This window comes from Coregonus clupeaformis, chromosome 14 (genome assembly GCF_020615455.1).
Source record: "Coregonus clupeaformis isolate EN_2021a chromosome 14, ASM2061545v1, whole genome shotgun sequence".
In the NCBI taxonomy this organism is placed as follows: Eukaryota; Metazoa; Chordata; class Actinopteri; order Salmoniformes; family Salmonidae; genus Coregonus; species Coregonus clupeaformis.
The window spans coordinates 39498334-39520027 of record NC_059205.1 but is presented as its reverse complement, the minus strand read 5'-3'; the positions used below and the strand labels follow the sequence as shown (position 1 = coordinate 39520027).

At 43.4% G+C, this 21694-nt stretch overlaps 1 protein-coding gene across 1 annotated transcript in view; it reads left to right on the top strand.

Moving 5' to 3' along the window:
- Positions 1 to 21694, top strand: part of LOC121580913 (tenascin-R-like) — a 184663-nt gene that overhangs the window by 125162 nt on the left and 37807 nt on the right. The window contains exons 5-13 of the mRNA XM_041896100.1: positions 1365 to 1628; positions 3373 to 3488; positions 11042 to 11192; positions 14170 to 14439; positions 15328 to 15513; positions 16216 to 16305; positions 16871 to 17134; positions 18887 to 19153; positions 21306 to 21425. Of these exons, the coding sequence (XP_041752034.1) occupies positions 1365 to 1628; positions 3373 to 3488; positions 11042 to 11192; positions 14170 to 14439; positions 15328 to 15513; positions 16216 to 16305; positions 16871 to 17134; positions 18887 to 19153; positions 21306 to 21425 (1728 nt within the window). The remainder of the gene's footprint in view (positions 1 to 1364; positions 1629 to 3372; positions 3489 to 11041; positions 11193 to 14169; positions 14440 to 15327; positions 15514 to 16215; positions 16306 to 16870; positions 17135 to 18886; positions 19154 to 21305; positions 21426 to 21694) is intronic.

Genomic DNA, 21694 nt, shown 5'->3' with positions numbered 1-21694 from the left:
GCTCCTATAATTACTCACATCATCAGTCTAAACCCAATACAACAATATGAGATGAGTTGAGGGAGTTCACCCCTTCTACTAATTGTGTTTTGTCCTAATATACAATATTGGAGGGCCAACCACTACTCCGTAAACAGAAGATCAGTCAAGCAGTGAAGGCTGTTTCCTGTGAGCAATAACAAGTTAAGTGGATGGAAACAAAAAACAATGATGTGATGTGGTCCTCAGCTGTGCTGTGGGGCCTTGGCCTCATCATGCCAGAATTCTGACCCACATGACCCCAGTGTAACGCAGTGCAGCAGTGCAGCGGTTCACTCCCCTCCTTTCTCTGTTGATCCATGATGGATCATCCATCCAAATGAAAGAGTGATTAATGAGAGGCAGACATAGCAGTGGAGGGAGGGTCTGTCCTGGCACATATAATGCGTCCTAAATGGCACCCTATTCCCTTTATAGTGCACTTATTTTGACCAGAGCCCATTGTAGTGCACTATTAAGAGAATAGGATGCCTTTTGGAATGTACCCAAAGCCCTTCAGCAGGACCGCTGCTCTAAAGATCTAAGCACTGCTTCACGTGGGCACTCTCTTGTGGGTGTCCTTCATTCTGTTGGAAGGCTTAGTTACAGTGCTCACTCCCTATACCCCATATCAATCACTTTACCACTGGTTCAGTTTTTTGTGTCTTACTTAAGACTGAATCTGGTCCATGCGATAAATCTTCCTAAGTGAATGCCGCAGGAGTTTTCCTCACTCCAGGGTCAGTCTTGAGGAGGAGGCAGGCTCGGTTCCATCTGTCGTGTTCGTGTGGAAGTAACTCAAACGCTTCCTCGAGTCCCTCAACGGCTCCCCAAGGAGGGCTTAATACTCCACCACCACCACCACCACCACTGAGCTCAATCTACAGAGGAAAGTCCCACACCACTAGCTGCCTTCAGGACAATATCTGTTACTCACTCTCTCCGATTGAGCTGTAAACTTATCCACTCTTGTTTATGCAGGGCTTCATTTGCATTCTACACTCAAACCCTCTCAGGTTTATGGCCTGGCTCTGTCTCCGTTGCCCCCAAGAACATCAAAGCCTTCCACAAATCCACTCTCATTTGCAAGCTTAGTTGTGGTGGTGGCACCACTGGTGTATTGTAAGTTAAAATGAACAGGTCTTGCACTGTTTGTTTTCTCTGCATTTTGCATTCAACACGCAATTGGAAGTCAAGTGCAAATCAGAATCTGTTGTTTATGCAGGTGGGTCAAGTGGGACTGAGCAAGAATGAATAAGATCACCTGCTGGATGTAATGTAATGCATGGTCCTGCAAGGTTGCAAGGTTTTGATTTCACACTATGTAAATTACGTCTCACCCACAGTGGCTCCTGCTCTGAACCTGCGCGTGCGGGGAGTGACGGAGTGTACCATTGACCTGGAGTGGGAGGGGTCGGTGTTGATGACGGACTACCTGGTCACCTACATGGCCACCAGCCCAGGTGGGGTCCAGCTGGAGATCAGGATCCCTGGGAACACTACCACCTGCAGTATCCCAGACCTGGAGCCTGGCATCGAGTACAACATCAACGTTTACGCTGTGCTCAACAACGTCATCAGTGTCGCTACCAACGCTCAGGTGTCAACCTGTGAGTACAACAGGCAGCCATTTTCTATAATTTTATTCAGGCCTCATCATACCAAGTGGACCTACGCTTAAAGGGGCAATCTGGTGATTTATAATTTACATTCTTCAAGAATCAATGGGTAGGCCTATATATAAATAATAAAACATTCTCAAAATGTATGTACCAATCGCAGATTACCCCTTTAAGTCATTTACATTTACATTTACGTCACTTAGCAGACGCTCTTATCCAGAGCGACTTACAAAGTCCTCCACAATGTATTTATTTTCTGCTTAGTTTTCCTTTCAGGTGTCAACAGATTGCCACCTTCTACTTACAATACTTCTTCCTTTTCAGTAAAATGGTCTAAGAAGGTTGAGTGTACCGTCACAGACGGGTGAGATGCAGTATCAAAACACTTTTCACACACATAAGGGACTGCATGATGGATGCTATGAAAAAAACATGCCACTTATATTTCACCTTCAAACAAAGTAACCATTATCATACATTATCCTAGGTGTACATCTTGTCCTCACTTAAACACTTCTCAAGTGTTTGACAACAACAATGCAAAAACTCACATATACGTTCACAGCCACATCTTGAGTGAAATCCTGTTGGAAGGAGGACGCCGATCTTTGCCAACAGGATGTGATTAGACTCCTGCCACCTGCAGGGTATAAATGTCAGATTGGCAAATTGCTGCAGGCTCTTAGTTTCCAGTCAATGCTTCTCAGACATATGCAAAACTCACACTCCGGCCCAGAATGGAAAGCATTAAAAAAATATATTAAACATGCATTTATCTGTCCTGGAATGATTGTGCCTTCGCTAAAAGTTACAATTCTCATCAGCAGGCAACACTCCTGGTTCTGACATGATCACTAATTTTGAAATAATAAAGTCAATTCAGTAGAGAAAATTAAAGCTGACAAGAGTATGTTCATGCAATTCTGCTCAAGGTTTTTTCTACCTATAATACAGTATAGTTGTGAAGCTTTACTTAGTTAGTTATTTGCATATCTATTTTAGTCCTTCTGATTAGGCCTCATCTAGTGGGCCTCCCGAGTGGCGCAGTGGTCTAAGGCACTATCCCAGTGCTAGAGGCGTCACTACAGTCCCGGGTTCAATCCTGGGCTGCATCACAACTGGCCATGATTGGGAGTCCCATAGGGCGGTGCACAATTGGCCCAGCATCGTCCGGGTTAGGAGAAGGTTTGGCCAGGGGCGCTTTACTTGGCTCATCACGCTCTAGCGACTCCTTGTGGTGGGCCAGGTGCCTGCAGGCTGTTGTCAGTTGAACAGTGTTTCCTCTGACACATTGATGCGGACGGTTGTTAACAAGCATGGTTTGGTGGGTCATGTTTCGGAGGATGCATGGCTTGACCTTTGCCTCCAGAGCCCGTTGCAGTGATGAGACAAGATTAAAAAATATATATGTGTAAGACTGATCTAGTGTATTTGGACATTATGTTTTCATTATGACGTGTTTATAGATCAAAGCTTACCCAATGAAGAAAATGTTTACATAGGGGCTATGCTAACCACCACAGTATTCAACAGTTTGTTTAAAAACATTGGATGTGCACCTGCTGCCTGGCCTGCCCTCCAATATGAAAGAAACATGGTTTAACCACAGGGTGAGGTATTCTTCCCCCTGCCCCTATCCCCAGAGAGGAATTGTCTCTGCCTCTGTAAAGAGGGTGATTTATTGAGCATACAGAAGATGGACGCCTATAATACATCTTTCCTTGCCTCCTAGATCTCTCAAATCCAGACGGTTTACTCTTCAAATCCATCACGGAGACGTCCGTGGAGGTGCAGTGGCAACCTTTCTACTACTCATTTGATGGCTGGGAAATAAGCTTCATTCCCAAGGTAAGGTTTCACAGGCAGAGAGGACAGATGTGGATGGATATTCAACTTTAGCCGCATACTGTAACTAAACCATTTGAATGAATGCAGAGTGAATGGTAGATATGATTTGTTACTTTGTACCTACAATCTCTGGAATCCCCTATACTGCAGATAATCTGTCTTGGTCTAGGGATTTAGGTGAACATATTTCAGTTCAGGTAACAGAACCTGAAAAGAACAAATCCAAACCAGGATCCAAAGTTATCTATACTGTTCCGGAACAGAACCATTATTTTAAAAGCATGGGAACTGGTTAATAACGTTATTTTACGTTCCGGGCATTTTTCCCCCACAAAAAAACGCTACAAGGCGCCTATGCAAAGCCCTAACTCTGTCACTCAGAAATGTATTCCAGTGTCTGACAGCTGAAAATATGTTCCTGTGTGTGTAGGCTACCTGCTCCTCCCCCTCTGATGTCACTGGGCTCTTCAGTAAGGCCATTCTACTGCCATGTTTGTCAATGGAGATTGCATGGCTATGTGCTCGATTTTATACACCTGTCAGCAACGGGTGTGGCTGAAATAGCCGAATCCACTAATTTGAAGGGGTGTCCACATACTTTTGTTTATATTGTGTACTTAATTGTTACCCAGAAATGATTTGATATTGAGATACATTTTAAAAACAGCTGCATTGGACCTTGTTAAAACCAGGGTTTGGAACCGGTTCAGGGAACAAAACAGAAAACCGGAAAATAAAATTTTTCAAGGAACAAAATCAGAACCGGGAATGAAAGTGATCTATACTGTTCTGGAACAGAACCATTCTTTTAAAAGCATGGGAACCGGTTAATAACATTATTTAACGTTCCGGGCATTTTTTCCCAGTCCCACAAAAAACGCAACAAAGTGCCTATGCAAAGCCCTCACCCTGTCACTTAGAAACGTATTCCAGTGTCTGTCTGACAGCTGAACATCTATGCCAGTGTGTGTGCGTGTGTAGGCGTGGTCCTCTGTAGCTCAGCTGGTAGAGCACGGCGCTTGTAACGCCAAGGTAGTGGGTTCGATCCCCGGGACCACCCATACACAAAAAAAATAAAATAATGTATGCACGCATGACTGTAAGTCGCTTTGGATAAAAGCGTCTGCTAAATGGCATATTATTTAGGCTACCTGCCACTCCCCCTCCGATGCATATTCTACTGTAGCCTACTGACGTTACAAGCGTGATTCAGAAATTAGGGAGAGAGATTTTTAATTAGAGAAGAATGGGTTAACTTTTTCAATGCTAGTTAAGGATACTATAGTTGTCACGATTCACATTGGATTTACTAACTACAATAATGCATGTCATAACAAGATGCCCAGTGCTTCGGCCAAGCCTTCTCCTCCTCCACCCTCTCTCGCTCTCGCTCCCACCCGCAGAATTTCAGTCGCATCTCGCGCCCTATACTTCCTTGTCTGTCCATTGCGCATGTAAACAACTAGCTATAGCTTGCCCGCTCCATAGCAAGCTGCCTTCTCCGCACTAATTGGTGAAGTAATTTAATGTTGAGTGAATGTAAGAAAAAAAGATTTCAGAGGTTTTAAAAGGAACAGAAAGGAACCTCACTGAACAGAAATATAAATTCAACATGTAAAGTGTTGGTCCCATGTTTCATGAGCTGAAATAAAAGATCCCAGAAATTTTCCATAAGCACAAAAAGCTTACTTCTATAAAAAATGTTCCACAAATTTGTTCACATCCCTGTTAGTGAGCATTTCTCCTTTGCCAAGATAGTCCATCCACCTGACATGTGTGGCATATCAAGAAGCTGGTTAAACAGCATGATCATTACACAGGCGTACCTTGTACTGGGGACAAAAAAAGGCCACTCTAAAATGTGCAGTTTTGTCACACAACACAATGCCACAGATGTCTCAAGTTTTGAGGGAAATTGCAATTGGCATACTGACTGCAGGAATGTCCACCAGAGCTGTTGCCAGAAAATTTAATGTCAATTTCTCTACCATAAGCCGTTTTAGAGAATTTGGCAGTACATCCAACCGGCCTCACAACCGCAGCCCATGTGTAACCACGCCAGCTTAGGACCTTCACATCCAGCTTCTTCACCTGTGGGATGGTCTTAGACCAGCCACCCAGACAGCTGATGAAATTGTGGGTTTGCACAACCAAAGAATTTCTGCATAAACTGTCAGAAACCGTCTAAGGGTAGCTCATCTGCGTGCTCGTCGTCCTCACCAGGGTCTTGACCTGACTGCAGTTTGGCGTCGTAACCGACTTCAGTGGGCAAATGCTCCCCTTCGATGGCCACTGGCATGCTGGAAAAGTGTGCTCTTCACAGATGAATCCCGGTTTCAACTGTACAGGGCAGATGGCAGACAGCATGTATGGCGTTGTGTGGGCGAGCGGTTTGCCGATGTCAACGTTGTAAACAGAGTGCCCCATGGTGGCGGTGGGGTTATGGTATGGGCAGGCATAAGCTACAGACAACAAACACAATAGCAATTTATCAATTGTAATTTGAATGCACAGAGATACCGTGACGAGATCCTGAGGGCCATTGTTGTGCCAATCATCTGCCGCCATCACTTCATGTTTCAGCATGATAATGCACAACCCCATGTCGCAAGGATCTGTACACAATTCCTGGAAGCTGAAAATGTCCCAGTTCTTCCATGGCCTGCATACTCACCAGACATGTCACCCATTAAGCATGTTTGGGATGCTTTGGATCGAAGTGTATGACAGCATGTTCCAGTTTCCGCCAATATCCAGCAGCTTCGCACAGCCATTGAATAGGAGTGGGACAACATTCCACAGGCCACAATCAACAGCCTGATCAACTCTATGCGATTGATGTGTTGCGCTGCATGAGGCAAATGGTAGTCACACCAGATACTGACTGGTTTTCTGATCCACCCCCCTACTTTTTTTTAAAGGTATCTGTGACCAACAGATGCATATCTATATTCCCTGTCATGTGAAATCCATGGATTAGGACCTAATGAATTTATTTAAATTTACTGATTTTATTATATGAACTGTTACTCAGTAGAATCTTAGAAATTATTGCATTTTGCATTTATATTTCTGTTCGGTGTATATAAATCAGTAATTTTGGGGGGGTTCGAACCTGTTTAGAACTTTATTTTGCAGGTCGGAACTGTGGAACGGAACTAAAAAAGTAATGGTTCTGTTCAGAATGAAACGATTGGAAAATAAGTTTGGTTCCAACACCTGACATATTTTGAACAAAACAGAAGTTGGACAAAACATGAATCAACACAATACATATTTTGACATGTACCACGCCTACAGTTTTTATGAAAATAAACAATTATTCAGGAACAAGAAAATACTCAGTCAACATGCATATGCAGATTCCCCATAGAGATGAAAACATTCAGTCACTTTGGCTTCAAAACATTCAGAACAGGGTTGGCAATGTTCTGGGAAGAGCAGCATGATACTGTACACGGCAGTATGCTGAAGAGCAACAACAACAAAAACAACAAACAAACTGTACAATAAAACCTGCCTTTGTCAGCTCAGGTGGCTTCTGTCTCAGGAGGCTTTCTTTTGAAATACAGTGGGGAGAACAAGTATTTGATACACTGCCGATTTTGCAGGTTTTCCTACTTACAAAGCATGTAGAGATCTGTCATTTTTATCATAGGTACACTTCAACTGTGAGACACGGAATCTAAAACAAAAATCCAGAAAATCCCATTGTATGATTTTTAAGTAATTAATTTGCATTTTATTGCATGACATAAGTATTTGATCACCTACCAACCAGTAAGAATTCCGGTTCTCACAGACCTGTTAGTTTTTCTTCAAGAAGCCCTCCTGTTCTCCACTCATTACCTGTATTAACTGCACCTGTTTGAACTCGTTACCTGTATAAAAGACACCTGTCCACACACTCAATCAAACAGACTCCAACCTCTCCACAATGGCCAAGACCAGAGAGCTGTGTAAGGACATCAGGGATAAATTTGTAGACATGCACAAGGCTGGGATGGGCTACAGGACAATAGGCAAGCAGCTTGGTGAGAAGGCAACAACTGTTGGCGCAATTATTAGAAAATGGAAGAAGTTCAAGATGACGGTCAATCACCCTCGGTCTGGGGCTCCATGCAAGATCTCACCTCGTGGGGCATCAATGATTATGAGGAAGGTGAGGGATCAGCCCAGAACTACACGGCAGGACCTGGTCAATGACCTGAAGAGAGCTGGGACCACAGTCTCAAAGAAAACCATTAGTAACACACTACGCCGTCATGGATTAAAATCCTGCAGCACACGCAAGGTCCCCCTGCTCAAGCCAGCGCATGTCCAGGCCCGTCTGAAGTTTGCCAATGACCATCTGGATGATCCAGAGGAGGAATGGGAGAAGGTCATGTGGTCTGATGAGACAAAAATAGAGCTTTTTGGTCTAAACTCCACTCGCCGTGTTTGGAGGAAGAAGAAGGATGAGTACAACCCCAAGAACACCATCCCAACCATGAAGCATGGAGGTGGAAACATCATTCTTTGGGGATGCTTTTCTGCAAAGGGTACAGGACGACTGCACCGTATTGAGGGGAGGATGGATGGGGCCATGTATCGCGAGATCTTGGCCAACAACCTCCTTCCCTCAGTAAGAGCATTGAAGATGGGTCGTGGCTGGGTCTTCCAGCATAACAACGACCCGAAACACACAGCCAGGGCAACTAAGGAGTGGCTCCGTAAGAAGCATTTCAAGGTCCTGGAGTGGCCTAGCCAGTCTCCAGAACTGAACCCAATAGAAAATCTTTGGAGGGAGCTGAAAGTCTGTATTGCCCAGCGACAGCCCCGAAACCTGAAGGAACTGGAGAAGGTCTGTATGGAGGAGTGGGCCAAAATCCCTGCTGCAGTGTGTGCAAACCTGGTCAAGACCTACAGGAAACATATGATCTCTGTAATTGCAAACAAAGGTTTCTGTACCAAATATTAAGTTCTGCTTTTCTGATGTATCAAATACTTATGTCATGCAATAAAATGCAAATTAATTACTTAAAAATCATACAATGTGATTTTCTGGATTTTTGTTTTAGATTCCGTCTCTCACAGTTGAAGTGTACCTATGATAAAAATTACAGACCTCTACATGCTTTGTAAGTAGGAAAACCTGCAAAATCGGCAGTGTATCAAATAGTTGTTCTCCCCACTGTACCTACATTATATTGCCAAACCAAATTTAACATGCATTTTTGATATGCCAATCCTTGGCTAGATTTTGACTAGGAGGATGATTAATTTGTATATATTTTTTTTATTTGTATTAACCCATCCACCACCCCCCCACCCCACTTCCCAGCCCCTCTTCGGAGGACAAATATATTTTTTGCTTTTTTTTCACAGCTTTTAGGCTACATATACATACATTTTATATATACATTTTACATACACTTTTATATAAAGCAGTCACATAACAATAATACATTACCAAACATAAGCTCTTTAATCCCACCCCTCAGCCACTCTCAACCCATCCCACCTGTCACCATAGACCACCCTCTTTTGGTTTCCATGTTTTACATACATTTTGAACCTTTCTAATCGTATAGTATCCACAGATTGTCAGCTAAAGATGAAAACCAATCCTACAAGTATTATTATATTATTATTGGGAGGGGGATTGATTTCTCACCGTTCAACTTAAAGTCTCTGCCAAATTAGATGATGGATTGCCCAAGGCTTATTGACAATTAGGTGGATCAGCAAGCAGGAGCCATCTTCAAACTCATAACCATATTAGCCACAGGTTCAAAGTTAGCAAAGCTTTCCATTTAATTCCCACTATAAACACCAGGTACTCTAATCCTCAGTACCTCTCTCCATAATTGGCTTTCTCATTTAGGTGTTCCCGGCAAGGAAGGACAGAAGTTTGGCTGGGCTCAAAGACTTTAAGTCTGGGGCTTTTAGATGAAAAGCATAAATGCCATGGAAATAAACTTGGAAAGCTCTTTTGGAAGTGACAGGCTATGAATACCAAACGGCATGGGAGTAGTTGGGTCACAGTGCTCTTCAATCTACATCATTGGGTGTGAGGCTGCCTAAGAGACTTTGTCTGCTAGCTATCTCCTTTCCCATAGGGGTTTGAGGGGTTCAACCTCAATGTCGTCACTTGGGAAATCATATTAGAAGTCAGAGTCTCAACCTCTGTGGAATCAATCCAAAAGCGCCCTGAAACTTGACAATATCGTAATGGATGTGAGCATAAAAGCAGTGGCTAGGGACAAACAAGAGTTCACAATGCCAAAAGCAATGAGAGATGAGGGCTCACCCACCACCCTACACCAACAGCTGTTATCTGAGCATCGAGAGCATCCTGACTGGTTGCATCACCGCCTGGTATGGCAACTGCTTGGCCTCCGACCGCAAGGCACTACAGAGGGTAGTGCGTACGGCCCAGTACATCACGGGGGCCAAGCTTCCTGCCATCCAGGACCTCTATACCAGGCGGTGTCAGAGGAAGGCCCTCAAAATTATCAAAGACTCCAGCCACCCTAGTCATAGACTGTTCTCTCTGCTACCACACGGCAAGCGGTACCGGAGCGCCAAGTCTTCTACCCCCAAGCCATAAGACTCCTGAACAGCTAATCATGGCTACCCGGACAATAGCACTGCCCCCCCACCCCATCCTTTTACGCTGCTGCTACTCTGTTAATTATTTATGCATAGTCACTTTAACTCTACCCAGATGTACATATTACTTCAACTACCTCAACTAGCCGGTGCCCCCGCACATTGACTCTACACCGGTACCCCCCTGTATATATAGCCTCCCTACTGTTGTTTTATTCTTACTTTTTTGTTAAAAATAAATGCACTGTTGGTTAAGGGCTGTAAGTAAGCATTTCACTGTAATGTCTGCACCTGTTGTATTCGGCGCATGTGGCCAATAACATTTGATTTGATTTGATTTGAGACAAAGTGGCCCGGCAATATTACATATTCATACCAATGTTCTTATCAGGATTGTTCACTTTTCAATCAGCCAGGCAGGCAGGCAGTCAGTCAGTTAGTCAATCAATCAGTCAATCAATCAATCAATCATCAACCTGTCAATCAAATATTATGTGGATGACCCTTTTTACAATGACATTTAGCACAGAACTCTTAACAGACCTGGAGCTTAACCGCCAAAAGAACAACTAACACGAGGTGAATTTATCATAAAGTCAATCACAATATCATATTTATGGATGCCATAGCTTGGTGCTCGTCAGAGCAGTGAGGGTTGAGGTTTGTTCAGATCCTTCCCCTGCACTACCATCTGTCCAGGAGTAGCCCAGGTGGAACCATAAATCACTCCTGCATGGACAGCAGGTTGGGTTGTTTACCTGTGTATGTATATGAGAGTGAAGACAGAAATGTGTCCCAAATTGCACCCAGTTCCTTTTATAGCGCACTACTTTCGACTAGAGCCTATGTTAAGTAGTGCACTATATAGGGAATAGGGTTCCATTTGGAAACCATACTATATATGACAAGAGGAGCCCAAGTGAAGCCAGAGGGTTCTGCCTGTCTGTGTTCTCTGACAGGACAATGATGGAGGGATGACAGCCCAGCTACCCAGCACCATCACTTCGTTCCACCAGACAGGCCTGAGGCCAGGGGAGGAGTACACCGTCAACCTGGTAGCTCTGAGGGACCAAGGCCGCAGCCAGCCCGTATCCGCCACCGTCACCACATGTATGTATGGTTCTGTGATCACTCAAACCTCACCAAACCATCATTCACAAACTTCTATCTATCTACTATGTCCATAAACATTTGGTTGTTGAAATCCCTGCTTGTAGGTTTTTTGAGGGCGTAGACCTGTGGGTGTCTCGTGTATAGCATCTAGATTAGGAAGTCCCTCAGTTTTCAGACTTAACACCCTCAGTTGGTTCACAGTTTCCACCTACCTACTGCAGCTTTTGTGTCTGTATTATCCCCACGTCACTGAAAATGAGTCTCTTTGCCACTGTTGTCTCTACAGTATGTGTTCCCGTATGCCCACCCCTACTCTGTTCTCTCCATGTGATACTCTTCAGGCTAATCAGTGTAGCTCAGAAAAAGACCACTCAAGATGTGGGGGACTCACACATACACATCTCACATACACTACATGCATCACACGACTGAGACTAATGGGAAATGTCACCTTGACGAATGACTTGGTCTGCCAGCAATTATGCACTTAATGTAAACTTCACCCAGGAATTCCTCAGACTGACAGTTCCAGACAGTGGGATTAGATTCAATTGAACTTTCCATAACAATTCAAATTACGTGTCCGCAGTGAAAACACCATTAATTTTCCAACCCAGGCCCACTGTCGGTTGTAATTAAGGCATTCATAATTCATGAGCGTTCATACATTTTTCACCATGTCCACCCACAGATACCTTATTGGATAAAGAAAGACACATTTTAAGTCACTCAATTATTTATAGTCGTAAAGATTTAGCCATCCTTCTTTGAGGAAAGAAAAAAAAAAGATAAAGATACCAAACTTCTGGTGAGGGAATGAGGGAATTAATTCTTAGCCAAGAATCTTGAAACCCCGTGTGCGATCTTCGAGGAAACACAGCAAACTGTTTTCTGTCAGGTTTATCGCATTAATAGTTTAGCAGTCAATTACAGTAAGTGTTTCAGGTGTTAATCTTCAGGTCAGAAGAAATGGATGAGGTTTAGCTTAGTTACAAGGCCTGTTGAAGCAGCAGATGTTCCCTGCACCCTCAGTGAAAAACTAGTTAATTGCAAGGACAGCCAATTAGCACTCACTGAGAGAAACGTGACCAATCAGAGGGCACCACTTTGACATTGTTCCCTCACAGAATGACAATGCTATAAAAGTAGTGTACTGTTCAGTCGAGCTAGCTACACTGCAACATACAGTGGGGAAAAAAAAGTATTTAGTCAGCCACCAATTGTGCAAGTTCTCCCACTTAAAAAGATGAGAGAGGCCTGTAATTTTCATCATAGGTACACGTCAACTATGACAGACAAATTGAGGGGGAAAAAATCCAGAAAATCACATTGTAGGATTTTTAATGAATTTATTTGCAAATTATGGTGGAAAATAAGTATTTGGTCAATAACAAAAGTTTCTCAATACTTTGTTATATACCCTTTGTTGGCAATGACACAGGTCAAACGTTTTCTGTAAGTCTTCACAAGGTTCACACACTGTTGCTGGTATTTTGGCCCATTCCTCCATGCAGATCTCCTCTAGAGCAGTGATGTTTTGGGGCTGTCGCCGGGCAACACGGACTTTCAACTCCCTCCAAAGATTTTCTATGGGGTTGAGATCTGGAGACTGGCTAGGCCACTCCAGGACCTTGAAATGCTTCTTACGAAGCCACTCCTTCGTTGCCCGGGCGGTGTGTTTGGGATCATTGTCATGCTGAAAGACCCAGCCACGTTTCATCTTCAATGCCCTTGCTGATGGAAGGAGGTTTTCACTCAAAATCTCACGATACATGGCCCCATTCATTCTTTCCTTTACACGGATCAGTCGTCCTGGTCCCTTTGCAGAAAAACAGCCTCAAAGCATGATGTTTCCACCCCCATGCTTCACAGTAGGTATGGTGTTCTTTGGATGCAACTCAGCATTCTTTGTCCTCCAAACACGACGAGTTGAGTTTTTACCAAAAAAGTTATATTTTGGTTTCATCTGACCATATGACATTCTCCCAATCCTCTTCTGGATCATCCAAATGCACTCTAGCAAACTTCAGACGGGCCTGGACATGTACTGGCTTAAGCAGGGGGACACGTCTGGCACTGCAGGATTTGAGTCCCTGGCGGCGTAGTGTGTTACTGATGGTAGGCTTTGTTACTTTTGTCCCAGCTCTCTGCAGGTCATTCACTAGGTCCCCCCGTGTGGTTCTGGGATTTTTGCTCACCGTTCTTGTGATCATTTTGACCCCACGGGGTGAGATCTTGCGTGGAGCCCCAGATCGAGGGAGATTATCAGTGGTCTTGTATGTCTTCCATTTCCTAATAATTGCTCCCACAGTTGATTTCTTCAAACCAAGCTGCTTACCTATTGCAGATTCAGTCTTCCCAGCCTGGTGCAGGTCTACAATTTTGTTTCTGGTGTCCTTTGACAGCTCTTTGGTCTTGGTCATAGTGGAGTTTGGAGTGTTACTGTTTGAGGTTGTGGACAGGTGTATTTTATACTGATAACAAGTTCAAACAGGTGCCATTAATACAGGTAACGAGAGGAGGACAGAGGAGCCTCTTAAAGAAGAAGTTACAGGTCTGTGAGAGCCAGAAATCTTGCTTGTTTGTAGGTGACCAAATACTTATTTTCCACCATAATTTGCAAATAAATTAATTAAAAATCCTACAATGTGATTTTCTGCATTTTTTCCCCTCAATTTGTCTGTCATAGTTGACGTGTACCTATGATGAAAATTACATTTTAAGTGGGAGAACTTGCACAATTGGTGGCTGACTAAATACTTTTTTTCCCTACTGTAGATGCTAACTACCTCTATGGTTCACTAGGGCTATGTCCTAAATGGCACCCTATCCCTTATATAGTGCAGTACTTTTGACCAAAACCCTATGTGCCTTGGTCAAAAGTAACACACTACATAGGGAATAGGATGCGATTTTGGATGCACATTAGATCATGAACCCTGTCATGTAGATTTACCTCTCCTGTCCCCTACAGTGATTGATGGGCCGACGCAGCTGATAGTGCGTGACGTCTCGGACTCGGTGGCCTTCGTGGAGTGGACCAATCCCAAGGCCAAGATGGACCAGATAGTACTGCGTTACGGCCTGGTGGGAGGGGACAGGCCCTTTACCACCTTCCGTCTGCAGCCCACCCTCAGCCAGTACTCCCTGCAGATGCTGAGGCCAGGCTCGCGCTATGAGGTGTCCATCAGTGGTGTTCGCAAGGGCAATGAGAGTGGAACAATCTCCACAGAATTCAGCACCGGTGAGGACCATACAACTACAGGACTGTACTGTACAAGCAGCTTCTTCCGGATTATTTGATGGAATAAGTAGTTTTCATGTGAACACATCCATCACTGTAGACACATCCATCACTGTAGACACATCCATCACTGTAGACACATCCATCACTATAGACACATCCATCACTGTAAACATATCCATCACTGTAAACACATCCATCACTGTAGACACATCCATCACTGTAGACACACCCATCACTATAGACACATCCATTACTATAGACACATCCATCACTATAGACACCTCCATCACTATAGACACATCCATCACTGTAGACACATCCATCACTGTAGACACATCCATCACGGTAGACACATCATCACTGTAGACACATCATCACTGTAGACATATCCATCACGGTAGACATATCCATCACTGTAGATACATCCATCACATCCATCACTGTAGACACATCCATCATTGTAGACACATCCATCACTATATAGACACATCCATCACTGTAGACACATCCATCACTGTAGACATATCCATCACTGTAGACATATCCATCACTGTAGACACATCCATCACTGTAGACATATCCATCACTGTAGACATATCCATCACTGTAGACATATCCATCACTGTAGACATATCCATCACTGTAGACACATACATCAAATATAGTACCTACTGTACTCTTGGCTCTTTACATTTTCACAATGTCTTATTTTACAAATACAGTAAAGAATGGCATAGAAATAGTCATTAGTAATTTTATTTCCATGGTCATATCATCCTGTTTTATGATCTGACTTACTGATGAAACTGCACGTGGAAACCATGTCCCACTTCTGATGATTGGTCTCAGTGGCCCCAACATTGTCAGTTCTGTTGTTCCTCTCAGAGATCGACGCGCCCAAGAACTTGCGGGTGCTGTCCAAGTACTCCACCACCCTGGAGCTGGAGTGGGACAACAGCGAGGCGGAGGTAGAGGGGTACCAGGTGGTCTACAGCACTCTGGCAGGGGACCAATACGAGAAAGTCATCGTCCCACTCAACGACGGACCCACCAGCAAGACCACACTCACAAGTGGGGATAATTTGGGTTTTTGTTACACCTCTGTTTTTAGGACAAAATAATGTAATGTTGGTAACTCATGATTCACTATAGTGGCATTGTGTAGAATGATAAGGATGTCTGTTGAATGACTGAGTGAGATTCAAATGCCGTGGATTTTATTAAAACATTTTCACTAAAGAGTATTGATAAGTTGCCGACATGAACAGTTTTCAGATGTGTGGGAAATGGTATGGTGTCTGTCTTACGTAAAGGGCATATCAGAATTAGGGAAGGTCTGCGCGGGATGACAGCAATCAATGCTCACCTCTCTCCATTTCTGTAACCTGATAAGCTCACTGTTGCAATATCGATTTTGACTCTGATTAATTATGCGCTTGGAAAAAGGTTAGCAGAAATCTTAACAAAACATATTGATGAACATGGTATGTGGCAAGCCCTTCATTATTAATGCCGTTTTTAATAGGCAGTTCTGAAAGGCTCCATCTGCCTGCTCATTCTTCCTCTTTAATATCATCATACTGTATTGTCCGCCGGGGTATTGCATGGAGAGATTCATTCACATAACCAGCTTATGTTTAATGGTTTTCTATTCACATTCAAATTAAAATCAATAGTTGGCATGGTATTCTCTATGTTTTGTCTCTGTCGTTGTCCATCTGTCATACTCTCATTCTCTCTCTCTCTCTCTCTCTCTCTCTCTCTCTCACACAGACTTGTTGCCAGGTACAGAGTATGGCATTGGCATATCAGCTATGCTTGGCACCAACCAGAGTTCTCCTGCCACAATGAACGCCAGAACTGGTAAGTGAGTTAATCGCCTGGCTCATCTGTGCAAATCAGTGATCAGACACAGAAAATCATAACTACCAGTATCAGTAAACACAAATTCACCACCCTGTTCTCTTTTGTTTTTTACATGTTTTGTTTGTTTGAATTTCATTGAAGCATGACATTCAAAAATCTGCTCTGAATCAGAGAGGTGCGGGGGGCTGCCTTAATCAATGTCCACATCATTGCCAAGCAGTTGTTGGGGGTTAACTGCCTTGCTCAAGGGTAGAAAGGCAGAGTTTTCCACCTTGCCGGCTCAGGGATTTGAACCAGCAACCTTTTGGTTACTGGCCCAACACTCTTAGTCTATGCAACTTATTATGTGACTTGTTAAGTGCATTTTTACTCCTGAACATATTTATGCTTGCCATAACAAAGGGGTATTTTTGTCTCTGTTTTAATTAGCTGCACTAAATCAAATTCCTTACAACTTTGGTTGGTATGGCAATCAAGAATTGAATCTTTAATAAAAATAGTTTTATTGGTATGTTCACTCTATGTTGATTATACTTGAACTACTCTTTACTGTGTGTTTCAGTTCTGGATGTCCCCATGGACCTGACTGTGACAGCGTCCACAGACAACACCATCACCCTGCTGTGGGGGGTGGTCCAGGGGCCTATCGACCACTACATGGTCACCTACACCTCCTCATCTGGCCTGACCACGGAGGTGATTGTCCCCAAGGACGTGACCACCACCACGCTCAATGACCTGGAGCCAGTCACAGAATACACCATCACTGTAGCTGCTCAGAGGGGAAGGCAGCAAAGCACTGCAGCCACCATCAATGGCTTCACAGGTACTGGAACTGTACTTTACCAGGGCCAAGTAACTGACATAACTGACATTACATTGTACTATTATGAATAGTGGTCCTCTGTAGCTCAGCTGGTAGAGCACGGCGCTTGTAACGCCAAGGTAGTGGGTTCGATCCCCGAGACCACCCATACACAAAAATGTATGCACGCATGACTGTAAGTCGCTTTGGATAAAAGCGTCTGCTAAATGGCATATTATATTATATTATTATAATAGCAGAGGTAGACGTTGTATAACCATGGAAATAGCATTTACCCCATCAATTAACCATTGTCAGAGGTTATTTTCCCCTTCTAGGGATTCTATTGGGCTCTGGTCAAAAGTAGTGCCCTATGCCATTTAGAACGCAGTCTGGACTGTAACTGCACCTGTACCAGTTCCAGCGGCAGGTAGCTTAGCCAGTAACCGAAAAGTTGCTAGTTCGAATCCCTGAGCTGACAAGGTGAAAAATATGCCGATGCGCCCTTGAGCAAGGCACTAAATCAAATTGTATTTATCACATGCTTTGTAAAACAACAGGTGTAGACTAACAGTGAAATGCTTACTTACGGGCCCTTCCCAACAATGCAGAGAAATAATAGAAAATATATTAACACAAGGAATAAATACACAATGAGGAATGATAACTTGGCTGTATACACAGGGTACCAGTACCGAGTCGATGTGCAAGGGTATGAGGTAATTGAGGTAGATATGTACATATAGGTAGGGATAAAGAGACTAGGCAACAGGATAGATAATAAACAGTAACAGCAGCATATGTAATGAGTCAAAAGAGTTAGTGCAAAAAGGGTCAATGCATATAGTCCAGGTAGCTGTTGGTTAACTATTTACATAGCAGTTATTATTACAATAGATTGTACTATTAGATTAATAGAAGATGTACAGTAGTCTATTAATAACATTTTATTTTCAAATAAACTGGATAAAGGTGAGCGTTTTCAGTGAAGCTCTCACATTCCTGAACAAGCAATTATGTGGCTGAAAAGTAGAGATTATTGCTGTTCTAGAGAATAGGCTTGACATTGCATGTCATGTGGAACTACTTTTGGGAAGGTGAATACAAATCGAGCTATTAGGTAGTGTCAATCTTTGATGCAACAATTAATGTTAATAATTTACGGTTAGCTATTACATGCGCTTGTTAACCGCATCACCATTCTTCATCAAATTGACCCATCCAACGGAGAAAAAAATGAAATCAACATTAATCTTTCCTGTCCCTCTTTCTTTCACACTCATCTACATCTGTCTACCTCAGACAGCAAACTGTCCTGGCAGTCTTCATATTTCCATTCCTTCTTCTTGTTCTGACAACACACTTCAACCAGTGTCTTTTATTGGTGAATCTTTCAAAAACAGCCATGCCTCGTTGACGGACATGTTTTCATCCAGTCTCTGCTGTCAACTTTGACATCCGTCCTTCGCTCGGCGTTCAGCCTCCTTCCATTGTCACTGGCCTCCTACGGTGTGTGTATTCCATCTCTAGCTCTTCACTTCCACGCTTCCCCGTCATGCTCATTACTTTTCTGCCAGTCTCTCTGAGAAGGAGAGAACCTCCAGAGAGAGCTGCCCATTAATAACCAGCCATGCCATCCACTGACTGACTGACTGACTGACTGTCCTTTGCCTGCCTGCCTGCCTCAGAACCCCAGCACCATATATTGACAGCAGCTGTCCCTTACAGCCCTTCATGACCATGCAGCCGGTGTCTTTGACCTTTGACTTTCAGGCTTCCGCCCAGTCATAGCGCTCTACTTGTCTGATGTTACATGGGACTCTGTGACGGTGGCATGGAGCGCCCCTGCCCCACCCGCAGACCTCTACATCCTCAGCTACAGCTCTGAGGACGGCACTGACACCTCCAAGGTTACCCTGGACGGATCCAAGACCCGGTCCTCTGTCGAGGGACTCCTGCCCTCCACACAGTACACTGTCAGCCTTATCACCATACAAGGAGTGGTGAAGTCTGAGGCTGTCACAGCCACGCTCACCACAGGTAAGCTATTTATCTCTGCAAGGGGAAATAGGGTTGTATTCATTAGGCACCAAATGGAAGAAAACTGAAACAATGATAAACAATCTTTTTTTTTGTTTCCCGTTGCAAAACGTTTTGCTATGGCGTGCCCTAATACATACGACCCAGAGCTACGCTGGTGGTTCCCATGGTCCATGGTGGGTCACACAGGGACAACAACAAGGCTAAATAACTACTGACTAATGCAAAACTGCTGCAATGTCTTATGCATTGATTGATCACAGGTTGCATTGATGTCTGATTTTGGCTGATGGTTTGCTGACACAAGACAGTCGCTAATGAAGGACAACATTTTGGGATATATAAAACTTCCTGTACTTAGGATACACATCACATTGCACATGCAGTACGTGCTTGGAGTTTATTGTTGTATTCAAATGGCGTTCTGTTTGTCAGCAAGTAGTCTAGCTCCAGAACAGAACACCATCCTGACACTTTTGTGGCATGTCTCCTCTTGCTCATTAAGATTCTTACACACACAGCTGCACTCACTGCAGAACAACGTTCCCCTCCACCTTTCATTTCTTTATTAATGCTTGGGAGTGTAATCCTCCTTTAATTACCCCTGCCTAAACCTGGAGGTGTCGGGAATATTCAGCTGTCGCATCAGCAGGCTGTTACTCACAGTCACAGCTGCCAAGCCCAAGGGAAGATGTAAACACTGTGATATTAACTCTGCGGATAGCCACCTGCATACTGCTGTCTGATTACTGCTCTACATGCCAACTATCTTAGTCACTGTCTGCCAGAGTGCCAGCCATTTTCTCTTTGTCTGGTGACATACAGATTTCTGGAACAAAGGTTAGGGGTATCGCGGATTCAGACTGATTCATTTGTTGCAGATCTTTGGCATCTATGTGTTTTGTTATTGCGTTGCTATTTTCAGCTTGTTATCACACCATGTTATTATATGCAAATTAACCATAGGGTTGGTGGGCTTGCTGTGGCGCCTGACTGTCTTTGAAGGTTGAAAGTATTTCTTTATGTTTAAGTGGTAGATCTTATGGTAAATCTGAATAAAGTGATGACAACATGTTTACTGTACCATATGTTGTAATGCCTCACACAGGTGAATGCAGATTAGACTTGGGTTGCATCCCAAATGGCCCCCTATTCCCTATTTAGTGCACTACTTTTGCCCAGGGCTTGAAAGTAGTGCACTTTGTAGGGAATGGGTATCATTTGGGACGCACCTTGGAGCAGCAAAGCACATTGATGCAGTCCGTCAGTTTGCACAAATTATCTCATGTCACATGAATACTGAGTCTAAATGCAGAGCTATTACAGCAGCCTGCACTGCTGAATGGGAAATAATTAAAGATAGGCATACATGAATAATCTCAACTTATTTACACCACTCTTTCCTACTAGCAGAATTTAAATGAGGCTGAAGCCTAACTTATGAATCGTCGTCAGTGCTGGTGAATAATATTCATTATTGTAATGGAAATGGGAAGGGTGGCGGCGTTGGTTTTACAAGCATTTCTATGGCTTCAGTCCACAACAATAGAGAGAACCAATCTCTCTATCCCTTCCCTCCATAATGGATGCCGACCTTATAAGTCACTTTAATTGTTTGCTCACATTGTCTCTGGTAACCTTTGCTGTCGCAGCGGTAAGAGCTCTGGGGACACATAAACAAATCATGAACTAATCCCTTATGGGCAACCACACTCGATCACAATGCAAATATCCCTCTCTGTTCTCCTTGCTCTGGCCAGAGAAGCATGCTATTTTAGTACATATTTTATGATGTACCTAATGTGCAGGATAAACACAGTGCTTTTTACACTATGGGAGGAAAATGTGTCCAGAAATGCATTGTTTTTATCAATAAAGAAACATTTTTATCTACGCTTTATTTAACTTCCACTGCCTTGAGTGTCCTCCAAGAGTAGCTGAACTTCCTCTTCACTTCTGTTTGCTCCCCAATTCATGCACCTTTCATATTCAGAAAGCATACAAACTGAAAAATATTGAATACATGGAGCTAGCCGTTTTCGTGAGAAGGTTATGTTAAATGTCAAGAACGTCTTGTATTAGTGTATAGTGTGTGTCTCAATAGCAAGGACATCTCTTCATTCTTAACATGTACTATTATTCTCTATTGGAGGAATGGACCCACCTAAAGAGATGACTGTGTCATATGCCACTGAAGACTCTGTCACCATATCATGGTTGAGACCATTCGCTCCCTTTGACTACTACAAGATGTCATGTCAATCAGCAAGAGGTAGGCGAAGGCTTCTGACATGTTTTTATTGAAAAGTTCATTTTAAAAAATGATGGGTAACACTTTATTTGGATAGACCCAAGTAGATGGTTTGTAGATATTCCGTAGATGTTCAATAACTGTCAACAACATTTCAACAAACTATCCACTAACACCCTAACCCTAACCTTAACCCTCATCCTAACCCTAAGCTTAACCCTTAGCCTAACCCTAAGCTTAACCCTTACCCTAATCCTTATTCTGAACCTAACCCTAACCGTAACCTTAGC